The sequence below is a fragment of the Uloborus diversus genome, chromosome 1 (genome assembly GCF_026930045.1).
Source record: "Uloborus diversus isolate 005 chromosome 1, Udiv.v.3.1, whole genome shotgun sequence".
In the NCBI taxonomy this organism is placed as follows: domain Eukaryota; kingdom Metazoa; phylum Arthropoda; class Arachnida; order Araneae; family Uloboridae; genus Uloborus; species Uloborus diversus.
In genome coordinates this window covers 161652709-161677550 of record NC_072731.1, presented here as the reverse complement: position 1 = coordinate 161677550, position 24842 = coordinate 161652709, and the positions used below count along the sequence as shown (strand labels likewise).

The window sequence follows — 24842 nt, the reverse complement described above, 5'->3', positions numbered from 1 at the left end:
TCAATTAGTCTGTTTTAGAGGATCTCGTTCTTGAGAAAGGGTGCAACGTCCCTAATGAAAGCGCTAAATCTAACCAGTTTGCAATTTTAAAATTGAAGTTAATTTTTCCAAAAAAATGAGGAAAGAGTTGAGTAGGACGGGTGCTCGGAGGGATGGAATGCTTAGCGTTATGTTTTAAATAATCATTGTTTTTAATTTCTGACTTTTTCACCAGATTGAGTTAACGTAGCGCCATACTTGCTGCAAAAAAGTCTTTAGCTGCCGGGCTCTGTGAATTTATGTCAGAAAAAGACTGTTTCACATCCTCAGAATTGCGCCACTACATTTTTTTTTTCAATGAAAGCTTTCAATCTCATTCATTAACGATGACATAATTGATTTTAATGCTTTATACATCTAATAATGTTACTCATGAAGATGCAGTTAAGTTCAGCCTAAAGAAGGGCATGCTTGCAGTAGAAGAGAGTAGAGATAGTTGATCCCAATTTTCGTTGGAGTTGAAGTAAGGTTGTTGCATCAACTTTTGCCAGATGTTAGACAACAGTCAGGTGCAAATCATTCGGAAGATGCAGACGTTCTCACACCGACAATGCTCCAACGCATTCCTCGCATTTGATTCACTTTTTTTTGGAGCAAAAACCAGACTCCTGTGGTTCATAACGCTCCTTACTCTCTTGATATGACCTTCTACGATATCCAAACTCAAAATGCCATTTAAAAGAAAATGATTTCATTCAAGAGAGGATATAACTTCTGCAACAACGGTCGAGCTGAATTCCATTCCGAAAGAGGTCTCCTCGGATTACTTCCAATAATGCAAGCACCACTGGGAGAAGTACGCTAAGTACCAAGGAGACTATTTTGAAAATACAAGGAGACTATTATAATCCAGATATGCCAGAATTCTTCCAACAAAGATCCGAGCAGTTTGCGTATTTTATTTTTAGAAACTTGCTTGATCTCTTTAAAAGATATGTATGAAATTACTTGCTGTGGTAGATCATAAACAGAGGAGAGAATTAACTGATATTAAATTGTTGATATTAGTATAAGGAAAAACTGGCTGTGTTTGTGTCTAGACACATTTCTTGTTTCTTATTACTATGTTTCAGATCACTAGTGGAAAAAAATTCAATCATTTTACATTTGAAAACTTCGAATAAGTTGTTTTATTTATTAAAAAAAAGTTAGTAATGTTTCAAAAGTCAAATATACGAAATCAAATTTCTATTTGAACCCTCACTTCAAAAAGAAACGATTTTGAGACTTCCTTAAACATACTAATTGAAACATAGTTTACCATGGCTAAATGATCGCAATAGTTTCCATTTCGTTAGGATTTACCTGAAACTTAACATTTTAATATAATTTACTAAATGGCAAAAAAAGTAATAGTATTTATCTAAAGCAATATGTACTTACAGCGATTTTGCAAAGCCAATGCTTTTTTCGTTCTTCAATTTTATAGAAGTTTTTTTTTTTTCTTCCTTTCATAAAAGAAACTCTTTTGTTCTTAATCCCTTTCAAAATTGAAATTGAATATAATATAGAAAAAATGAGAATACTTAATTCAAGATTTTCAACATTCCAGTTTTATACTTCACTCATTTAAAACTAAAGTTTGGCCACGGTTTTCTTCTTTTATCGAATCAGTAGTTCAATTAAAAGTAATACTTTTTAGACAAAAACAGCACCCAGCACACAACATTCGGCATTGAACCTTAAGTATCCAGGTTTCCGCATTAATTTGAGTTTTGACAACTTGAATTCAAATTTCGTTTTCCGCAGTTTAATTACGATAGGAACCATTTGCAGAAAGAAACCCAACGAGTAGGACCCCATCAACAATGCGTCGCAGCGAAAACCAAAAATTTGAATTCAAGTTGTCCAAGTTCAAATTGATGCCAGGGTCTAAGCGCTAGATGTTGTGGGCTTTTTCGTGGCAGAACTGTAAACTTATATTTTGTTACTCCTTTAATGATTTGAAAAGTATGTTGATTTCCTAGTAAAATAACAGATAAGAAGGAATCCTTTAATACTAAAATCGCATTTTTTAAGGCCTTGAGATACCCTAAAATCTCTTATTACATTCTAAGCACCTATTTTTATAAATTACCACATTTAATGAACAAGAAGCTATTTATTCTTGTGACCGAACTATTAGAAATTCAATAGAATTCTAATTACAAAAGGTTTGAACAATATAAGGTTTGGAGAAAATATTAAAAATAATCCTGGCATCAAATCACTGGCCTCAAGACAACAGAACAAAAAGCACATGCTGAATATGCTTAGACTATAAATATTTAATTTAAAGAATGAAGTTTAAAGTGACAACAGTTACTTTTACAGAACTGTCTAAAAAATTAACAAGCTACAAAAAGTAATAAATTAATTTTGAAAAAAGAGAGAAAAGAAGAGACACTGATACAACTCTGCTAACTAAAAATGAAAGCGCTGTGAACCTTTTAGTAACCATATTTTAAAGATATTTTAGGGACAGGGCTGGCAAGTTTCTGACTGGGCGGTAAAACCACTGGTAGAAACCGGTTAAAACCGCCATGGCAAAAACCACTTTCTGCCACATTTTCGGCAGAAACTGGCAAAAACTCTCAAAATGACAAAATATATATATATATATATATATATTGACAAACAGTAGAAAATGCATGGAAAAAATAATTAATTGTTAACCAAAGCACAGTTTGTTAACCAGTTTGTTAACAATTGTTAACCAAAGCACAGTTGAAGCACAGTTACAATATTATCACAATTCAGAATCAAATGTTTCATTGTTTGGACCCTGTAGTTGCTTCTTGTAAAATGTGGTTCCGAAAATGTAAATAGTTTCTCAATTGAATATGCACGAATGAGAAACTTTAGAATATTCTTGTAAAAGAAGAGCTAGCAGGCAATGCATCAAGGAACAAGCAATATTCTTAAAACTTTCAAATTGTATATATTTTTTAAACTGGTCCATCACGTAGTAACTAGGCTAGTGATAAAAATTCGCCAGTAATGTCAGTTTAATTCTGTATGTCACTCCTCTATCCTAAGAACCCATATGATTTTCGTCCTTTGTTAGATTAATCCAAATATTACGAGCATCAGCAATTGACAAGTTCCCTTTCTGAACTAAATCAAGGGCACTAGCATAAAATTTTATTTTTTACAATGATGAAATAAAGTTTCATTTTTTAATTTAAGCAAATATCATTTAGTAATTACTTTAGTTTTTTAAGACGATTTTAAGTTTCTGCCAGTTTTTGTCGGTTTTAATCGGTTATAACCAGTTTCTGCCACTGGCATGGCAAAAACTAGTTTCTGTCGGCAGAAAGCCAACCCTGTTTAGGGAAGATTGCTATAAAATTTGACTCTAATTAGGCTCCAAGAAGGTCTAAAATTCTTTTTTCGAAGCTTTTTTAGTGATAGTCTCTTTATTTTTAGAAATAGCCCAATTTCACAGATTAATACTTTTTTTATCTTTAAATATTCTAAGTTTCTGAAAAAAATGTTGAGAGGGTCTGTTCATAACATGACAGAGAGAGAAAGTTTTGTTAATTTAAACTTCAACGATAATAGCAAGAAAAAAAGCCGTTGAATGCGTGCATATATCTGTTTGTATTATCATACTACTATGTTTACTTCACTTTAGTGTTTTTAGTATGCATGACATATTTTTGCACTATTGTCTTTATGCTTTTTGAATGTACTATTTTTATTATTTTTGAAAAAACGCACATTATAAGTTTAGTTATTGTTTGATTTAATATTTCTTGCAAAATATACTTTTTCAGAGATACTTTTAACTCGTCTTCAAGCGTATTTCACGCATTAAATATTTTGCTCAGAGAGAGAAAGAATGAACTTAACATTTAACAGAAACGTAGGATAGGTCAAAAATTAGGAAGAGTGAGGAGAGGGGGAGGGGAGATTGGAAAAAATATTACATTTTATTTTTATTTATTTACCAGCGGTACCCGCACAGCTTTGCCCGTGGTAGAAAATTGAAAAGTCATTTGGTTCGCCATTTGGTTTTGGTAACTTCTGTTATGAGTTTGGTAATTTTGTTTCTCAAGAACTCTGCATTTTCTGTAGATTTAAAGAAAAAAAATCGACCTTTGACAACTACCCGATTAGCCTTTTTAAGTCAACAGCGGTATTTCTTTCGAAAAAATGCAAAAGAAGGCGCTCGGTGGAAATGTCAAAGATATCGAATTCGTAAGAAGTGTGGAGGGCAGTAAACTCGATAAGAAAATCAAGACTTCCGCAATGCTCACCTCACTGGGAGTTAGGCGCCAGTTTTAAATTGAAATGCATTTCTTATTGCAAGCCAAAAACTCCGCTTCAAAGGAAAAAAACTTGTTTCGCCATCGCTTGATCAAATGACCACTAGAATGGTCTTCACTATTTTTGTATATATCACCCCTTTAAAACATATGAAAGGGGTTTAAAAGAACCCCTAGATATAAGTGTATACGCATTTATGAAGAGTTTGGATATTTTTAAGCAGTATGTCTTCAGTATTGCAGTTCAAACGATCTAATTTCAAGTTCATTTTAATGATAATTTATCTTTCTTGTTAAATGAAGCTGAAACCCCGATTCTGTTTGTTCAACAATTTAATCTCTTGTACTTATTGGAGTTCATTCTTTAATCGGTTTTTTCGACTTTCTTCTTTTTTTCGCTAATTCCACACAAAATTTACTCGAAAAAGGCATAAGATAAATACTCGTCTAGAAAGTATAGTTATTCAAACACAAAAATAAAATGTTAAGTTCATTTAAAATTTATTTCTTTGGTATCGCTGTTGATAGGTGTAGGAATGTTTAGTTCATTTCTAGGTTCCAAATTAACAAAATAAATTATATATAGAGTAAAGTAAGAATTTAATAAGGCCAATCAGTTTGTAAGTCCCTATAGATTTTCCCTGAACTGTCATACATATGACGGACTGGATATTTGTCATATATATTTCCGGGCACCTCCGAGCTTTCCTAGAAGTAAATCACAATCTTTGGTTTTTTCAAAAAAAAAAAAAAAAAAAAAAAAAGAACTGTGTTCTTCTCCTTTTAAACCTAGGCTATCAGTGCGGTTTTGTGATTAATAAAACTATAATGTGTTTATGACACATTTGCAGCTCTCTGAATTAGCCCTTTTGTGATTTTAAAACATGTTTTGAACTTAGTACTTCGTTCTACCTAGGGTTGTCCTACATTTTCAAAGTCTCAAAGGTTAAATAAATTAAGCTATGATAAAAAATGAATAGGTATTTCATTAATTAGGTAGGCAGTAATAATGGTGAGGTGCGTAAAAACGTTTCACATTGCTCCACTCTTATTGTGCTCACCTGATCTTAGTGAAGTTTTAATGCATTTGAGTAACAAAAGTGTAAAGAAGTTTAATGTCGCTTTTACACTCACGATCTTTTATTCAAGAAATAAAACTGACGCAGCTGAATTTATTTTCACTGAATTCAAACCGAAGATACTAAGCTATCGCAGTGCACAGAATTTTATCGATGTTGACGGACATAAATTTCCCGAAATCTCTTTCCTAAATATTTTATGAGGCTAAAGGTAGATAACTGATAATTCAATCCATCTTAGCTTTATTGAAGCTCCTTGCTGCTACTCCCAGCACAAGGTTTTAATTTTAAATAAGGTTAGAAATATGTAATTCGTCTATTTTATTATTACTGTTGTTATTTGTTCTTGTTGTTGTTGTAGAATTTTCAAGCAATATTTGAGACATATTCGGAACTCCAGCGCTCGAATACGCTACCTTGCGGTGATTTACAAAACTGCCGATGAAACTAAAACATTGCAACGTTGCGTTCCACGTGTGTCTGTTGACGTAAACACAGGCAGTTTGTTCTGAGTATTTATTAACGCAATCGATGAGTCTTAGTTTGCTTTCAGCTACAGAAATTAATTCGTCCCTTAGTAGTATTCTCGAGCTTCTCAAAATAATGTTAGTTTTCCTTATTTCCTTCTAAAATATGAGTTGATTGAAAATGGTGAAAGCGAAAACTGGATTAACAAACGTGGATAACGTTATACAAGGTAAAAATTTTTATTGTTTTGTATGAATTTGTAAGAATATGAGTTTTTTTTTAATCTTAAATTAATTTAACTAACAATCTTTTACAGCAGCATTTAGTTGGAATGGACGGTATGCAAAATATTTTCTTGAATATATTATCGTAGAACAAAATGAAAAATGTTTCAGCGAGAAAGAATTTACTTTATTCCTTTTATTCTCAGCTGAAAGGTTTCGCCAAATTTGTTTAGGGTTATAGTTTTAGTATTGTGCGAGCAAAGTAGCCTTGGCGAGATTTCGCGTTTTTAGTTAAACCATTTTTAATTTTTATCATGAGTGGAATAAAATGGTAGTAAGATTACAGAATTTGATAAGTAAAAAGAAATAATGGTCAATCAACTAAAAAGAAAACTACCACCATATATCCGTAAGAATTCTGTAGATGATTTGCATAACATGACATAATTAAATCGTAACTCAGAAATTAGAAAAATCGAAATAGAAAAATTTTAAATTAACCGATTCGGGAATTCGTGAGAAATAACTCAGCAACAAATGCAAAACAATAAGCGCTAGCCAAGCAAGGCAAAGAAGTATCATCTTCTTTCGATAATAATTTGTAATGTCATATTGAATTTTCTAGCATTAATTGTTGTTCTTGTCAGGCCACAATTATTATTTAGTTTTATCAAGAATTGATAAATATCGAATTCAACATCGTGGAAATAAATGAAAAATTATCATAAAAGCTTTGTGCTACAATATGATTAAGGTGAAAAAACAACGTAAATAAAGCACAAATATTCGAGAAAATGCAGCATATAGCTATTTCAAGGCAACAATGGAGCCTCTTCATCAGTGCAAAAAGCTCACCAACACAACCAGAAGTTGCGAGAGAACTGACAAAAAACCAGGTGGACACCGGTATTTATACCAAAGAGAGCCAACCAATAAGAATACAGGAACATGACAACAAACAACCAATCAGCGAACAGCATGTACGCTCCGGGCTCAAAGCAAGGCAAGAGACAACCAATCAGAAGCCAGGAGACAAAAAGAGTGTGAGACACCAAAGAAACAGGAAAGGCAATTAAAGAAATTGCTTCCAAATATCATGAAAAAATGGAGTGCTGGAAAAATCATTGACAAGAGAATAAGAATTTTTCCAAATATGGTAAGCTTCCCAGAAATCGAGGTCATAAACCGAAGAACATTTACAAATAATCTTTGCAGATGAAAAATCAAAACAGTGACCAGAAGTCCAGCAATGCTGAGCGATGGAAGAACGAGCAAGTTCTTTATGCTTAACATAGTTTTCGTGCTCTTTCAGACGGTGCTTGAGAGCACGTTTAGTCTGTCCAACGTAGCCAAGTCCACACTTGCAGGAGATGCTATAAATGCCCCAGCTGCTATGGCAATCAATGGGGTCCTTTAAGTTTGTAAATTTTATCTTATTATTGGACAGACTAAACGTGCTCTCAAGCACCGTCTGAAAGAGCACGAAAACTATGTTAAGCATAAAGAACTTGCTCGTTCTTCCATCGCTCAGCATTGCTGGACTTCTGGTCACTGTTTTGATTTTTCATCTGCAAAGATTATTTGTAAATGTTCTTCGGTTTATGACCTCGATTTCTGGGAAGCTTACCATATTTGGAAAAATTCTCATTCTCTTGTCAATGATTTTTCCAGCACTCCATTTTTTCATGATATTTGGAAGCAATTTCTTTAATTGCCTTTCCTGTTTCTTTGGTGTCTCACACTCTTTTTGTCTCCTGGCTTCTGATTGGTTGTCTCTTGCCTTGCTTTGAGCACGGAGCGTACATGCTGTTCGCTGATTGGTTGTTTGTTGTCATGTTCCTGTATTCTTATTGGTTGGCTCTCTTTGGTATAAATACCGGTGTCCACCTGGTTTTTTGTCAGTTCTCTCGCAACTTCTGGTTGTGTTGGTGAGCTTTTTGCACTGATGAAGAGGCTCCATTGTTGCCTTGAAATAGCTATATGCTGCATTTTCTCGAATATTTGTGCTTTATTTACGTTGTTTTTTCATCTTAATCATGTCGTGGAAATAGCTGCTTAGAACTATGAACTATGTAGTTTGCAGTAATCTTTGACGTTTAGTAATGCTTCTTCGATTCTCATTTCTTTCTAGGTGGGCCAGAATATCCACAAGACTTTGAAAATTAATTTAAAAAGAATAAAGCGAAAAAATCATGCATGCGAACAAAATTTACTAGACTTATTACCATTTTCTTCGTTACCACATGCGTTTGTTTTAGTTTGTAAGTCGGCCATTAGACAGTGACTGCAGTGCCCCCTATAGTTCGTTGGAGTTGCGAATTGGTATAAACTTGAGATGAACTCGACGATAAAAAGTTTTAATTCGCAGGAAATAAAACTAAGTAATCCGGCTGGTTAAAGCAAAACAAAAAACTTTAATTTTTAAGTTTCGACTATTTTTTTAAATACAAATAGTATAATACAGGCAAAAAAATTTTGGGTAAATGTTTGACAAATGCGTTGAGATTAAGGGGATCCTGGATTGCAATTGGAATGTTATTGCAATAATTGGCTAAAAAATAGCAAACATGACTTTTTACTCTTTTTTTATTTACAGAAAGTACCTTTTAACACTTAAAAAATTATCAAGTTTGTTCGATTGAGTGAATATATTTGCTTCATTTGTAGCGGCGAACTTCTTTAAAAGAGAAAGGTAGCATACCCCAAGTAGAAAGCCATCTTCAGGAGGCCAAAACAATTAAAATCTAGTATTTTGAGTCTTTGACTTGTGTGAAGTGATAGAGTTAGTTGACAGGGCTATTTCATTTAATAAGTATTCATAATTTTTCAAGGTTTGGCTGGAGTAATTGTCCAGATCAATAAAATAGGAACACCTTTATTTGGTACTAGCGGTACCCGCACGGCTTTGCCCGTAGTAAAAATTAAAAGTTCATTTGGTTCGCCTGTATATTTACAAATAATGGATGATAAATTTCTCCCCAATTTGTGATGTTCATTAGCTCGCTTATTTTATGGTTCCACGTTATGATAATTTGGTTACTTACTCGTCCACGTTATAATAATATCCTCGGTAAAATGTTCTTAAAAATAGAATAGAAAAAGAACAAAAAGCGTATTTTACGAAAAATCGCTTCGAGTTGCTTACCTCTATGCTACAAACTAATTTTGTGCCAAATTTCATGAAAAAAATCTGCCTAGCGGTCTAGGCTAGTGATGTGCCGGATCGTTAAAAAAGTAGATCCGCGGATACGGATCCGGATCATCAGTGTCAAGATCCGCGGATATGGATACGGATCTCAAAATGTTTTTTACCCAATTCAACTATCCAAGTGTCAAATTTGTTACGGGAGCTATTCCGTCAGAATAGGCAGTTTCTTCAGAAAATGTCAACTGCGGCAAAAATATTATCAAGGCTATGATTTACTCTTTAAAGAAATCTCCGTTAAAATTCAGGGAGAGTTGAAAGGAATGGGCCAGCGCTGCATTAATGCTTAGATGGAATGTGAAAAATTATTTCTAGCTTACTCGGTAGATTTTGGATACAGGAGCAAGAGTGTAAAGCTGCTACTGGACAGGCTAGAAATAATTTTTCGCATTTTATTTCAGCATAAATGCAGCGCTGACCCATTCCACCGAACTTACTCCGACCGACAAAATATAGAGCCAGGAACACCTTTACAAACAGTAAATAGAGAATTTAGTCTCACTTTTTTTGAAGGATACCGAGAGAAACATAAAGAATAACAGAAACCCCAAATCAATAACAAAAACTAATATTAAATTAAAAATTAAAAAAACAAAACATGTCCTAGAGGGGCAGAACACACATTTGTTAACAAATATGAACTGACAGCAGGTAAAATTTTAAATGTCATTGAGCTTTTTCTCCTTATCTTTGGACTATGAAATCGCTACCAATTACGCGTATAAAGGCTTAGGATTGCATTTAAAATTTACTTAACAAGATTACAGCTTCTACTGTATATAAGTTGGAAGTTTCAAATAAATATCAAACGCAGAAAACTTCGTTCTTTTAACTAGGGCCAACATTTTTAACGTACGGGTAAATTTTTACTACCATAATTGTGAAAAACGTCAAGTCGGTTTTTAATTAATACCTCCGGTAATCATCTGTTTAGGAGCTACGATGCCGCAAAAAGACGCACTGATACACACTTTTAAAACTTATTTACCCATTGTTTTTGCAACGGAGAGGAGGAGAGGGGTAGAAATGGGCTTCTGAAATGATACCTTATAATTTAAATAGGGAATAAAACCTAATTTAAACGGAATTTAAGAGTCTTTAATTCAAATATTTGAATTTTTTTAGAATAGAAATGATCCGTTTAAGATCCGTCAAAAAAGTAACGGATACGGATACAGATCTTTATTTCCCCTCGGATATCCGCGGATACGGATACGGATATCCGGAACATCACTAGTCTAGGCGCTATGCTTGTAACAGACACCCTGACATACAGATATCCAGACTTTCAGCTTCATTATTAGTAAAGATAGCAACGGTGCTAACTACAAATAAATCTCTTCTATCCATCCTAACTTAGGGCAGCTGCAACTTGCTTCGATGGGACCTCTATGTTGATGCTGGAAGACATTCTCAAGCTCGAACGTAGGAAGAGCGAGTGAACTGCTGTGGAGCTACGCTGTGGTTTAAATGTACGTCATTAACGAATTTTGAAAATGTATGCTGAACATTAATTAGTAAGTTAGTCTTGAAAACAGACAACTCATCATTAAAATACTAATGCTAGTAACAGTTGCATATCTTTCTAAAAAGGTACTGCTCAGAATTGCACCACAAGGATTGCGCAGAATTATTTTCAAAGACAGACATGTTTATATGCAGCCATATGGTTCGATTCGAGTATAATTCTATGAAAACGTAAAACTAGTCACACAATGCCAATAATTGACGGCAACAAAAGAAATAAACTTTAGTTTCTGTAGTTACATTTAATTTGAGCCAGAAGTTTGTTATGAGAAACAACAAGTAAAAATATTATCAGAAACACAGATAAAACAAATAAGCATGATAACTAGTAATCAACAACGTTTTGACGCATAAAATTATTAGCAAATTACTGCATACACCATTATTTCCTACAACGTTGTACAAATGGTTCTGGTAATTCTACCCCTCTTATATTCTTGGTTTACACTATACTATGCATCAGGTTCCCTCATACCTACCCCTACACGTGGTTTAACCGGTTGGATGGGACCCGAAAGGAAGCTCTTTTTTTTATTTAGACTAAGAGCCGAGTAATTTCTGATCCAGCACCCTCAGAGGTACTGATTAAGATTAGGAACTAGGAGGGCTTTCTGACCAACGTATTTAACTTTTCCTGGTCACCATTAGCAAGCATAGAGCATTTTCACACGTTTCATTTCATATAATGAGTAATGCTCATTATTTATTTCAGATTTTACTTACCAGATCAAAAATTTGAGTTAATGTGATTCCTAGTCTAATAACGATGGGATCAGAAGCGTTTTTCACTGGTCTCACTGTGTTGTCATATCCTCGCATGAGTTTGTCCACAAGACGCTTTTCGTCACTGTATTCGATGTCTTGTTCGGATTTCTTCGGCTTGTCTACAAAAAAGAATTTAAAATAAATATTATGTAAAGGGAATTTCAAAAAATGTGAACTGTTTTAATCTGAGAACAAAGTAGGGGAATGTGGCGCAAAGTGAGATAGTTAACTTTTTCAAAATGAACAAATGGGGGAAGTTTGGTTTGAAAATTACGGTAGATAAAGATAGAACATTGTATTTTAAAATAAAACCGGCATCGAAACATTATTGTTCATTTTTAGCAGTAAACGTGTACCTTCAAAAAAAGTCTCTTCTTTTTCAGAGGGCAAATGGAAAAATAAAAAGTTTTCCTATTAAAATATTTTATCTTCGATAATAAAATATATTTTTGACCAAATAAGTGAATAATGAATAAATAAAAGAATGAATGAATAAATAATGAAAAAGTATGCTTATATGAATTAAATAATGTATGGGGAAAACATATATGAGGGAATAAATAGAAAATAAGTGAGTGAATGAATGATAAAGGAAATTAATAAAAGAAGGATCGAAAATGAATTAATTAATGACTGAATACATAAGTGATTCAAAAATGAATGAATAAAAAACAAACTGAACAATTTCCCTTTGATTCGCATGCACTTGACTAATTGTACAAAACATTTAAAGTACAAATCAGCTTAATGTTATAAAAATAAACACTGCAAAACTACTATTAGCAGGTCTCAATTAAAATTAAAAATGTTAATAACAAGAACTTTCTCATTATATTATAGCATAAATTATTTTTGATAAATCAAAAACTATTGCAATATGTGTATCAAATTTTGAAAATGAGTTGTATTATTGTATACTGTTTTTTTAGAGCAATTTATCTTTTGATTGGAATCAATCCAACTATATGATTGGATGATGATATGATGTCCTTCATTGATACAACAAATGATAGATAGGTGGCGCTGCAAACTGTGAAAATATTTTACAATTTCACTTTGCATGTATTCTAGCATAACATTTATAATCCTACATTTCAATTATTGACAAATTGTAAAATAATAATAATAATAATAATAAAATATATAGATTTTTGCGTAAAATTAAAGCATTGAATCATATAATTTTAAAAACTGCTTCCGTTACTTTTTCCGGCATTTTTTTGAAGAAAGAAAGTTTTTTTTTCAATAATTATTCCCAGATTTTTTCTTACTTTTTAAATTATTTTTGTGGTTTTTCTCTATTAATGTCATATATTTAAGTTTGTTATTAAAATAACCTAAAATTATTTTAGTTTTCGAAAAACATTTTCTTAAAGCGTAAATTTTTCTATATTTAAAAATACTGCCTCCTGAACTTTATTATTGCTAAAGTTAGACCTAATTCGATTTCGTAATGCTTCAGATTTAAACAATAACATAAGCAACATTATAAATCAAAATCAAAACAGAACAATAACAAAAAAAGTTAATTTTATAAATCTAAATTCATCTTTTTGTTTTTGGTCATCAAAAATTAATAAGAGAATATTTACACGTAATTAAATTGAATCTTTTTTTTTATGGCGCTGGAATTTTTTTCTACTTATTTTTTACTTTATTTATAATGTTTAAAAAGTACCCTTAGCTCAGATAGAATTAACATGAACTTACGTCTTCAAAGCTTAATATCCTGTACACGAAGCATTCTTATTAAAGGGCAAAAAATGGATTTCAGAGTTTTAGAAACCTTTAGATGATAAAAACAAAGTTATAATTCACGTTATTATGTTTATTGTAAATTCGCAGGGAAAAAGTATCAAAGTGCACAAAAGATTCTTAGTTTCAGCCAAACAACCTAGTCAAAGTTTCAGTGACATTGAATCTTGATGTATTGCATTTCTACACTTATTTTTAAAGTAACGATATTTAATGGTAAAGCTTGACCCCGGAGAGAGAGCGGATGAACTGAAAGTGGAAACATCATCTGTATCATTTGTAATAGGTTGCTTTTTATTATTTTGTAACAGATAGGATCAGCGAGAACGGGCCTTTTACTACTCGGCGCTTTCTGGCAGATTCTATCTATTAAAAATGATACAATTGATGCTTTCGCTTCAAAGTCAACTGGCAACTCTCCATGGTCAAGTTTTAATGGAAATCCGCTTGTTCCAGAGGTCCTAATATGCTCTCGAATTCATATAAGATGTTCACCTTTATTTGTTTACTGCAAAATATTCTGAAACCGCATGAGGCATTAAATTTACAAATCTACCCGAAGCTGGACGAAATTATTTTATACTTTTTGGTTCATTCTAAAAACACGGTGCATTAAAATTGCTTTATTTCATTAACTATACGTGTATAATATATATATATATATATATATATATATATATATATATATATATATATATATATATATATATATATATATATATATATATATATATAAAATATAAACGTAAGACACATTATAAGAACATTTTTAATATAAATTCAAAGAAATTGAGAGAACAAAGGAAAAATTAAATACTAAAGTGTACTATAATGCCAGCGCAAAGCTACTAGAAACAGAAACAGTACAAACATATTCATGAATAGTAAATTGGAAATTGCGAAAAGCAAGAACACGGAAGCAACACAAAATGCAAAAGGTGAACCAGGGACCGATACTTTCTCAGGGAGGACCGGTCCCTAAGTTCACAAGGCCCTTTCTGTTTAGCAAGAGGGAAGGTCCTAATAACTTGCTACCCTCCGCGAGAGCCTTGGAGGAAAATTGAAAAATATACCGAAAAATGTTGGATTAAGTATGATATTTCTTGGTGGAATTCCAAAGAGTGGGATATCATTTCGTAAGCCAGGAGCTGTAAGCCGTGCTAGGTGGTTGTCAAAATCCGTTTATGCACTCAAGATATTCTTATTTCAGGATCAGTTTCACTTATCTGAAAGGGAAAAGCCCTTTTTGAAAAGATTATATATTTTTCTTGCTCGAGTCTGCGTTCTAGCTGGGTTTCTCTCCCCAGAAACAGTTAAAGCTCCATATCACGATTTTCTATTTATGCGTCAACTGATCGATTACCAGGATATTGATTCGGAAATCTGTAAGGCTGCTCTCAAGAAAAAAAAAATCAAAATATTTCTGGTACATAGCTCTTGAAAGTAGCTATACCCTTATTTGTATTTAGTAGCTATATCCTTATTTGATTATAATGTTCCAGCCAGGGTTAAAAGAAACATCGCACATATTATGTTAGAAGTAGATAAAGATGAAAAACAGGAAGAAGTACAAAATCAACAAAAGAGATACATTCTACACCAAAATAGTTTTTCTAAGTTTATTTTAATGATTTTTCACCTTTTGTTACACTCGTTGCGAAACATTTCTTCACCTGATTTTCTCAACAAAGCCTTTTAACTTGAAAAGATGGTCCTGGTTACATAAGCGGAAGGAAAACATGATAAAATAATCGTTGTGATTTATGGTGAGGAAATAGGTGTCAAATTAATTCAGGACTGCATTAATATTCTCACAAAATATGAAAGTGAAAAACAATTTGTTTCACAAATGGTTGCTTAAGACCGTAAAAGATATCCTACTGCTACCAAATCCTCACTTAGGAAAAAATAATGTTAAGTATTCACTTGTTCCCATTGTGTTTTGATTCCATAGAAATTGTTTGTCATAATAAAATATATTCATTCTCTGGAAGCTGTTTCTTTATTACAGAAAAAAATAAATCTTTTAAAAAAATTCACGAGATTTCCGTAAATGATTGAACTTTAAGGCATTTGAGGCACCATTAGAAACTGTCCAAATGAAAGGAAATTTTGCACAGCTTGTTTTTTTTTTTGTCCATTGGAACGAGATAAGAGGGTGGGAGCGATGGAATTTTAACATTCGAAAGATACCCTATAGCTAAGGGACCCCTTTTATATATATATATATATATATAAATATATATATATATATATATATATATATATATATATATATATATATATATATATATATAAACAGTACATATGTTTACATATATGTAACAGTACAACGTTTGCAAACCTTCAGGGCAGATAGAGTACACCTGGATGAGGGGGAAATCACATAGCAATGCATGGTCGCAAACGCGTGTGCGCATGCACAGTCATCTGACGCTTCGGTTTACGTAACGACGTCTACCATGTACACCAGACAAAAACTTAACAGCATTTTTGCTGTATTAGAAATAACAAACATGTCTTTTCCTCTTATTTGTGTCCTGTCTTTCTTTTACTTTGTGTCGTCACTATCGCGTCAGGAAAGAGTTTCCGATCATGCATTGCTATGTGATTTCCCATCTATTAGGTGTACTCTATCTGCCCTGAAAGTCTGTATACGCTGTAATGTTACACCCTATATATAGATATATACACACACACAAGGTGTGTATTTTAAGTAATATTTTTGTCCTGGCGCGGCTGTACGCCGGAGGGCGCTGACGCGTGGCGCAGATATCTTTGAAAAAGTGTGTACAAGTTCAACATGCAACAAAGCATTGAATAGAGTTACGCCTTGGAAAATCGGGTGCATCAACGCTGGAAATGATTCAGCAAGCGTGGCACAAAATGTTTAAAGAAGGCCGGGAGAGCGTGGAGGACAAGCTACATGCAGGTCGCCCGTCAACATCAAGAACCGCAAAAAACGAACAACGTGTGCGACATTTGCTGATCACGGACCGGTGTTTAAGTGTTCGCATGATCACAGAACAGCTAGGAATGGATAAAATGGTTTTGTACAAAATTATCAGTCAGTATTTTGGGATGAGGAAGAGTTCCACCAAACTCGTGCTTCGTGGTTGCCGAGCACTTGACGAAAAATGACATCGTAACAATACTACAGCCTCCCTACAGCCCCATCCTTGCCCCAGTAGAATTTTTTCTCTTCCCCAAAGGAAAACCGCCCTCAAAGGGTGCCACCACGGTACCCTGGATGATGTCAAAAGGGCTTGCACACATGCTCTGAAGGATATTTCGTTTGGAGACTTTCACGGAGCGCACGAAGCGTGGAAACATCACCTGCAGAAGTGTGTTGATGCTCAAGGAGCATATTTTGAAGACTACTAAATAAGAATAAATTATTTTTATGGACTTACTTACACACCCCTTCTCATTACTTACACACCCTGTATATATATATATATATATATATATATATATATATATATATATATATATATATCAGGCTTGGAGTCAATTACGAGGGAATGTAATCGATTACGATTATGATTACGGGCTCAAAAAAGGGGGATTACTATTATAATCCTCTGGCAAAACGTAATTACGATTACAGCAACTATCCGATTATGTAGAAAATGTAATCGATTACGATTATAATATGCCGATTATGATTTTGATTACGATTACAGGCCTATAATATTATGTATACATATCACTCATTTGCATCAACAACGTGATAGTTGAAAATTATGATTTCTGATTTAATATTAAAGAGATAATTGCAACTACCGTGTAATATTAACTTAAAGATTATTTATTTTGAATTATTGCGCTGCAGGATAAGAGCAATATATGAAAGATAAAAAGATCTAGAAAATTCAAAGTTTGTACATTACACAGTGCTACAATGACTGTGTACATTGTATTCAGGTATAGGCACACTCTTATTCAAATGTATACACAATGCATACTGTTTTTGACTCAGCTGTTTATTATTGTTTTGCCACTGCAGTAGTTCTGCCTTAGCCCTGGCTTAAGGGCAATAACTTACTGCGGAACTGCTCAACATTTTAGAGCTTATAATTTCTGAAAATTGTGTGGTATATTTCAGCATTGTATTCTCAATTATTTAGTATATTATCAGTTAATTTAATACGCAGCTATTAAAAAAAAAAAGAACCTCCTATGGGTCTTTATGCAGAAAAACTGCAATGTAATAAAATACGCAGAAAGTGTAAAAAAAAAGATATGGAACGAAACAATTGAAAATGTAAAAAAAAAGGAATTAAATGCATTTAAGTGTAATTAATACTTCAAAGATGTCTGGTTTTTTTCCTCCTCATTCTTTGAGAAGTGAAAAAATCTCCAGCAATGCTAAACAATCGTTGAACTGGAGCAGATGACGCAGAAATTAAAACATACTTGGGTAGTATTTTTAGCAAAAGGATACATATGAGTGTTAGACCCCTACAATTCTTACAGGATCAATTTTATGATCACTTTATAACTATTTGCATATGCTTTGATTTCATTCTTGAATCAATCACTTACTAAAGAAATTGCACTTTTACAGGTGCTAAAAAGTTCAACTTAACACTCATAAAAAATAAGATTGGACATAACATGTTTTGCTATGATTTCCACTTTTTAGTCATACAGCTTTTTTTTTTTTGCATAAATGAGTATTTTATAATAATATTTATACATCGCAGTTTTAATGCAGCAGTGAAGTGCAATTTTTCTCACTTTAAAAACGTGGCATAAAAAGATAATTCAGTTTCAAAATTTGTGTTAATTCCTTGATACAATAAAACGTAAATAAATTTTTAAAAATCTATCAATGCAAACTTTTTACTAGAGACGTACCGAGTACTCGAGGATTCACTGTAGTTTATCTATTAAAGTGAAAAAAAAAATAATAGAAGAATGCCTAAGTGTGTTTATGAGACTTGCTTTTAGACTAAAAAAAATTATGAAAACTTCACATTATGCAGTAGAGACGTACCGAGTACTCGGTAACTACTCGGTACTCGGCCTACTCGGCCAATTTGCCGAGTACTCGGTACTCGGCCAAATTCTGATCAGATACTCGGCCAATACCGAGTAGTTGCAAAAAATTGAATATTGTCCAAGACAGATAATAAAATGTCTAAAAAAAGAGCAAGCATTATATTCTGCAATCATTTACAATTAAAATTTATAAGTCAAATTTAAATTTTGAGAGTAATGCAGTTTGTAATGCTTCAATGAAATAAATCTTTATTTTAATGTCCCCAAAGTAAATAAAACTTATTATTAGAAATTATGCAAAAAAGGTAAGTATAGAAAATATAGAATCTTTATATTAAAAATGGATTTTTGCGACAAACAGAATTAGTTATAAAAATATAAAAATTCCTTTGCTTAAAAAATAAAAGGAAACAAAACAACGTTAAAAGCACAGTGCGGAGCACATACACGTATTTTGGCGTTACAAGGAATTCCTTTTTCAATGCACAAAATGGGAGCTCGTGGATTTAAAGGCACCCGACAAAAGTCGGATTTTTTTGTCAAATGTCTTTATATTCTTTAACTCACATGCTACGCACTGAAAAAGACGTTCCTTGTAACGGGAGGGGGGGGGGCAGAAACACGTGTCTGCAGTGTTCCTGCATATTTGTTTTATCTGCTTTTAAAAATTATTTATGTTTGGCGGACTAGAACTATGATTGGTATACGGTGAAACCCCTTCTAACAGACACCCCTAAAAGGTGGACACCCCTCTTATGCGGACAATTTTTAATTCCTCACTTCCAATGCAAATAACATTATTAAACCCCCGTCCTACGGACACCTCTCTATTGCGGACAAAAAAAATTGTCCTGTTAATGTCCGCATTAGAGGGATTTTACTGTTATTTGTTTTAATTCCAACTTGTTTAATCATACCTTTTATTTATTTATTTTTAATTTTAAAAATAATTTTTTTGTAAAATTTTTGACACAAACAAAATTGTTTATGTAATGCGTAGTTAAATTTCAGCAGGAATTTAGTTTTAAAAACTATTATATGGACCAGGAGGTCTATACTACTATTCCAATAATTTCAATATTCATCACATGTGTGTCGGTGGTTCTTCTTAAAAAATAATTGGAATTTGGTAACTCGGCCGAGTAGTGAAAGGCCGAGTACTCGGTAACTCGGTACTCGGCCGAATAGTGAAAGGCCGAGTACTCGGTACTCGGCCAAAATGCTACTCGGTACGTCTCTACTTTTTACTTTCATGCATACTCATTATTAGAGATAATATCAGTTGTAATCATATAAACATACATTTAAGATGAAACAATGCGAGAAATTATTTTGAAAGCATGCAAAAAATTTTTTTATTCACCTGGGTTTAGATTAGATATCATGTAGTAAAAAATAATGCAATACGTATAAAGGCAAGACTGTTTAAAGAATCACTGAAACACAAATGCAAATTCGGTTTTCTTTTGACAAAATCTTTTTTCAATCATTCACTACTTTCTCATAAAAGTATAAAAAAAAAACAAAAGCTTTTTGTTGCCCGAAACTTAGTTGTACTTTTGATATCATTGTACTTTTTCTGCTAAAATACGATTTTGAGGTGGCAATGTGCTTCGCTTGATTGCCAAACATTGACAGATGAAAGGGAAACTGATGAATGACCAATTGTAAGGATTTGGGACGATGTTCCCAAGAAGCCCTGAAACGCAAAGGCGCCCACGGGGTACTAATTGTACTAAACACTTAAGATAGGGCTCTAGACTAATAATGAGAATAGACCGAGCTATGGCAACCCTTTTGCTGCTCATAAACCAAACTATGAGACTGGTGGATATCCAAGCAACAGCGGAAGTTGATCGTAGCAGACGATCAAAGATCAAAGCCCGCGAGAAATAAAATAAATATAATTGATGGAGCACGTAAGAATGATCTTTTATGGAGTCCTATTTGTAAATTTGTTATTCGAAGTTGTAAATATTTTTTTATATAGTGAGTTTTTCATTTAGATAGTATTGTGCACTTTCTTTAGTCAATTTCAATAACTCTCTGAGCAATTAAAGATGCAAGCGCCCAAAAAAAACCTGCAAACGGTAAGATTTTTACCTAAAATTTCAATTTAAGATACCAAATAGTACAATTTTGCGTTAACGCAAAACGTTTACGCCATTACGTTCACGCCAACGCTGACGTAGCAGTTCCAAATGAAATAAAAGTTACTGAAAACTGTGATCAAAAACTAATTACTAATGTCAAAATAATGCATAACTAAAAGAAAAACAGTTCAATCTCTGCACCTGGAAAAAAATTATAATGAACACACATTACGTCTTAAAATACATGTCAAGTGCCAAACTATAGATAATGTTGCCATCTAGCAACCATGCTGCCAAAGTTTTCGCCAAGCCTCCCACCAGTCACATGATGTATCCACGAACCAATATTTTCATCAGCAAGTCTGGGAAAGCTCGGTCTACTCTTATTATTAGTATATGGATAGGGCTCGATTTATGACTCTCGTTTGCAAACAAGGACGAGTGGGGAAGAGCACTGAATAGTCGCTTAAAGAAAGAAGTCGTTTTCTATGTTACTATTGAACTATGTTATCTTTCCATACATTAGTAAAAGGGCGGCTTAATTTTTTTTACTTTTAGAAAGTCAAGATTACACGATTACAAGATTGAAATTACGGATTATTTTACTTAGATTACAATTACGATTACGTATGAAAATCCTGATTATGATTTCGATTACGATTACGGAAGTATCCTATCAAAAAATTACGTTTATGATTATGATTACACAAAAAAGTAATCGATTACTCAGATTACGATTACGTAATCCGCGATTACTCCAAGCCTGATATATATACATATACATATATAACTAAAGAGAAAACGTTTGAGATGATTTTATTTGAATGTTAAGATGCGGAAAACCTAAAAATACATTTTCTTCAATTCACATTGAAATCCTCCATCTTGCTTTCATTTACTTCGAATTGTTTTTATATTAGATAGAAGAAAAAAAAATGTTTATCACAATGCTTTATTAATCGGAATAAATTCCAATAACATTCCGATTCGTATTACTATGTGTAAGATTTCTTCACTTAAAGCGTTAAGAAAGTTATATTGCTCATTGCAACCATCGAAAAACAATCGCTTTTGAAACAACTTTTAAATTAAATTTTATGCGCTTGAGAGACGCTGCAAGATATTTTTACAAGAAAATCAATGCATTGAGTACAGAAACTAAACCATAAAATTTCGCATTCTTCTATCCGGTTATAGATCCTTAAAAATAAAGCACCAATTTGTTTAACAACTTGTTGGATGTTATTGGTTCTGTTCCTTTGCTTTCCTTCCAAATTTCTGTTATCCAACCCAGTTTTATATGCTGAATAATCTTGGTGCTTAGGATTAAGGACAATCAATAGTGAACATAAAAGTAAGTTTATTTGAATGAGCTGATTTTACTAAAAGCCGAAGGTGCATTTATTTTTAGTGCACAACTTCCCAGGATCGTATTTTGTCTTGGACTCGTTTTACGGATTACCGATCTGTTTTCGAACTGCACCATATCAAAAGAGTTTCATTATTTTTTTTTTCAATAAAGTTTAACAAAGCGATTGAGATTTTAGATTATTAAAATTTCATCGAAAAATACACCATTATGGGGTAATTTCTCTGATTTCTCCTTTTAAAAACATAGAGAAAATATGTATTCAGAATTTGTGAACATAATAAATTTGTCTAAACATTTCTCTATTAAAACTTTTGGAAAAAAAATTATTTTGTAATAATGTAACTATATAAGAACAAATTTAATTTTATCAAAAAGCTCATTTTTTTTATAAAACATTTTGCTGCAAATTACTATTGCATAATGTTGCATCCAGAAGTTTATCAGTAAAAATCAAGAAATCAGAGAGGGTATTATCTTTACTCTAATTAAAGTCAATCAGTTTAATTTCTAAAATTTAGATAGGGAATGAAATATAGACTTAATCCTTATTTGACACGGCATCAGTAAAATAATTTATGGAGTTTTTAAGGAGTTAAGGGTTGATAATTCCCCACTTAGCATTCATAAATTGATCAGCTAAATTTACGAAGCCATTAGGAGTAAGTAATTGATATCCACTTTACTTAGCATCAATCATTTCATTTGCTAAACTAAGGAAGAAAGTAAGAATAATTAACCGAACGGAGGAACATGAGACATGTTATCAGTTAAGTTTAGCAATGAAATAGCGGCAATGAGTAATATCCCCATTATGCAAATCGTCGCCTCAGAGCAACAGTAGGATATCTTAGTGTTAATTCTGGAATTAGATGTCTTACTGTTGCTCTGAGGCGACGATTATGACAGAACCTTCAAACATAGAAACGTATTATTGAGAATGATGACAGTGCATATACGTATACACTGGATGGATTTTGCTTTTAATGAAAATAATTGAATGCAAGAACTCTTGTAGGTGGGTGGTCCATATTTGTATCTGAGGATATGAGTGTTGTTTCAAAAGTTTCTCCACGGATGAATTGGCAGTCATAACTGCCTTGCAGGACTAAATGTTCGATTTTTCCGTAACCGGTGTAAAAATTCATCTTTCTTGAAGTTCGTTAATCGAATTACAGCAGAAAAAAGGGTGAATTTGTTGCCTCTAGGAGTTGTCGTCCGGGGAAAGGGCACCATCTTGCTGACCCCTAAATCTGGCAGTTTCTTTATACAATTCCAAAAATTTTATTACTTCTTCTACGCAGCATTACATTTAAATAGGTGAGGGCTTTTTACAAAATTTTTAAGGTTCAATCACTTCATAATTTCTGACGAAAATTGCGTTCTTGTTATGTCTTCAGAACCTCCCCCCCTCTCTTTTACCAACTTATTATTATTTTTTTTTCAAAATTTTAATTGACGTACTTTTTTTTTACATATAAAATCGTTAAATTTTTCTCCAAATGTATGAACTTCACGTAACGTAAGTAAAGTTGAAGCACAAATGAATGAAGCTGACATTACTCAAAAAATATATGAAAAATATGGACTGTTTTAAGCAAGTTCAATAAGCAATATATTAATGTCAACTACATTAAGTTTTTTTTAATTTGTGCATCGAAAATTATTTTCTTCTTTATTTACTTTGTTATTACGAAGTTTAAGATTTAAAAATATTAAAAATGATTCTTTTATTTCCAATGGCATATTATGAACAGTTGAAACGTGAATAAAACAGAAAAAAAAAGAAAAAGAAGAAGAACAGAGAACTAAAAATGCTGCAACAAAGTTCATTAATCCAGTTTGTCTCTAAACTCTCAATAACGGGTGAATTAAAAAAAAAAAGCAGACATGGCACTTGAATTTTAAAAATTAATTTTCTGTCACTTGCCATATACCATTCTCTTCAGAAATAAATGAGTTTCTTGAATCTTAACTTGTTTTTCCAAATAGTTTGATGATTTTTAGAAAATCAAGTTTTCTCTTTGCGTTTCTACAGGGCAAAAAAACTTTTTTTATATATATACTGTAACTTCAATAAACATGTTATCAGCATAAAATATTTAGGTTAACTTTTATCTTTTGAATGTCTAGTTAAACTTTTTTTAAGTTTTTTTTCTTTTTTCAACCATGAAATAGGTCCATTACTAAGGTGACAGTTTGATGTCCTTTCGTTACCGAAATACTACATTTCAGTTAGTTCACTAACAACCTATTGGGTATAGAAATAAAGTTTTTTTAATGCAAAGCAGAATTATGTCCCTTGTCAAGGAGGCATAGTTAGAATCTTAATACAGATTTAATTTATATGGTTTTTAATGGTAACGAAAGGACAAAAAATATGGTAACGGAAGGACATTTAAATATAAGTTGTTGCTGGCTAAAATTTTAGAATGCTAGTACAAAACAAACTATTATATAAAGTTAGTAGTCACATTTAAAACATATATAAGTAATATTTATATGAATATTATGCGTGCTTTTATTTAAAAATTTAACTTTTATTTAATTTTATTAAAAACTGTTACGTGATTTTATTTCTTCTATGAAAAACATGAAATCTACCCTTAAAAACTTCTAAGCAAGGGAAAATCATTTTGGTATGACATATTTGTGATATGACAAGCCAATTCAAGCAGAAACATTTGTTTGAAAACTTGAAATTTATATTAGAACAATACAATACTGAAACTGCTTTCAGATTTTTTGCCCCAAGTCGCAGGAAAGGACTGTTGAGAGCATTGAGTTAACCGTTAAATGTACTGCGAAGAGATCAATAAATTCATAGATCAACTTTCAAAAAGATGGAGAAAAAAAGATCCAAAAATATCCATTCTCATCCTGACAGCCAAAATATGCGCTATTTGAATCCTGTAACAAGTTATGTTATTGAATATAGTAAGTACTTCAACAAATTTAAGGAGATTTCACTTCGAAGTCAACAGACTGACTTTGAAAGTCGATAAATAATGTTGAAATGAAGATACAGCGGAACTAAAAACATCAAATCATTAAAAAATGC

At 32.4% G+C, this 24842-nt stretch overlaps 1 protein-coding gene across 1 annotated transcript in view; it reads right to left on the bottom strand.

Annotated features, from left to right (window-relative positions):
• Positions 1-24842, bottom strand: part of LOC129216655 (acetylcholine receptor subunit alpha-like) — a 222850-nt gene that overhangs the window by 48725 nt on the left and 149283 nt on the right. Inside the window, exon 2 of the mRNA XM_054850875.1 lies at positions 11516-11676. Coding sequence (XP_054706850.1) covers positions 11516-11676 — 161 coding nt within the window. The remainder of the gene's footprint in view (positions 1-11515; positions 11677-24842) is intronic.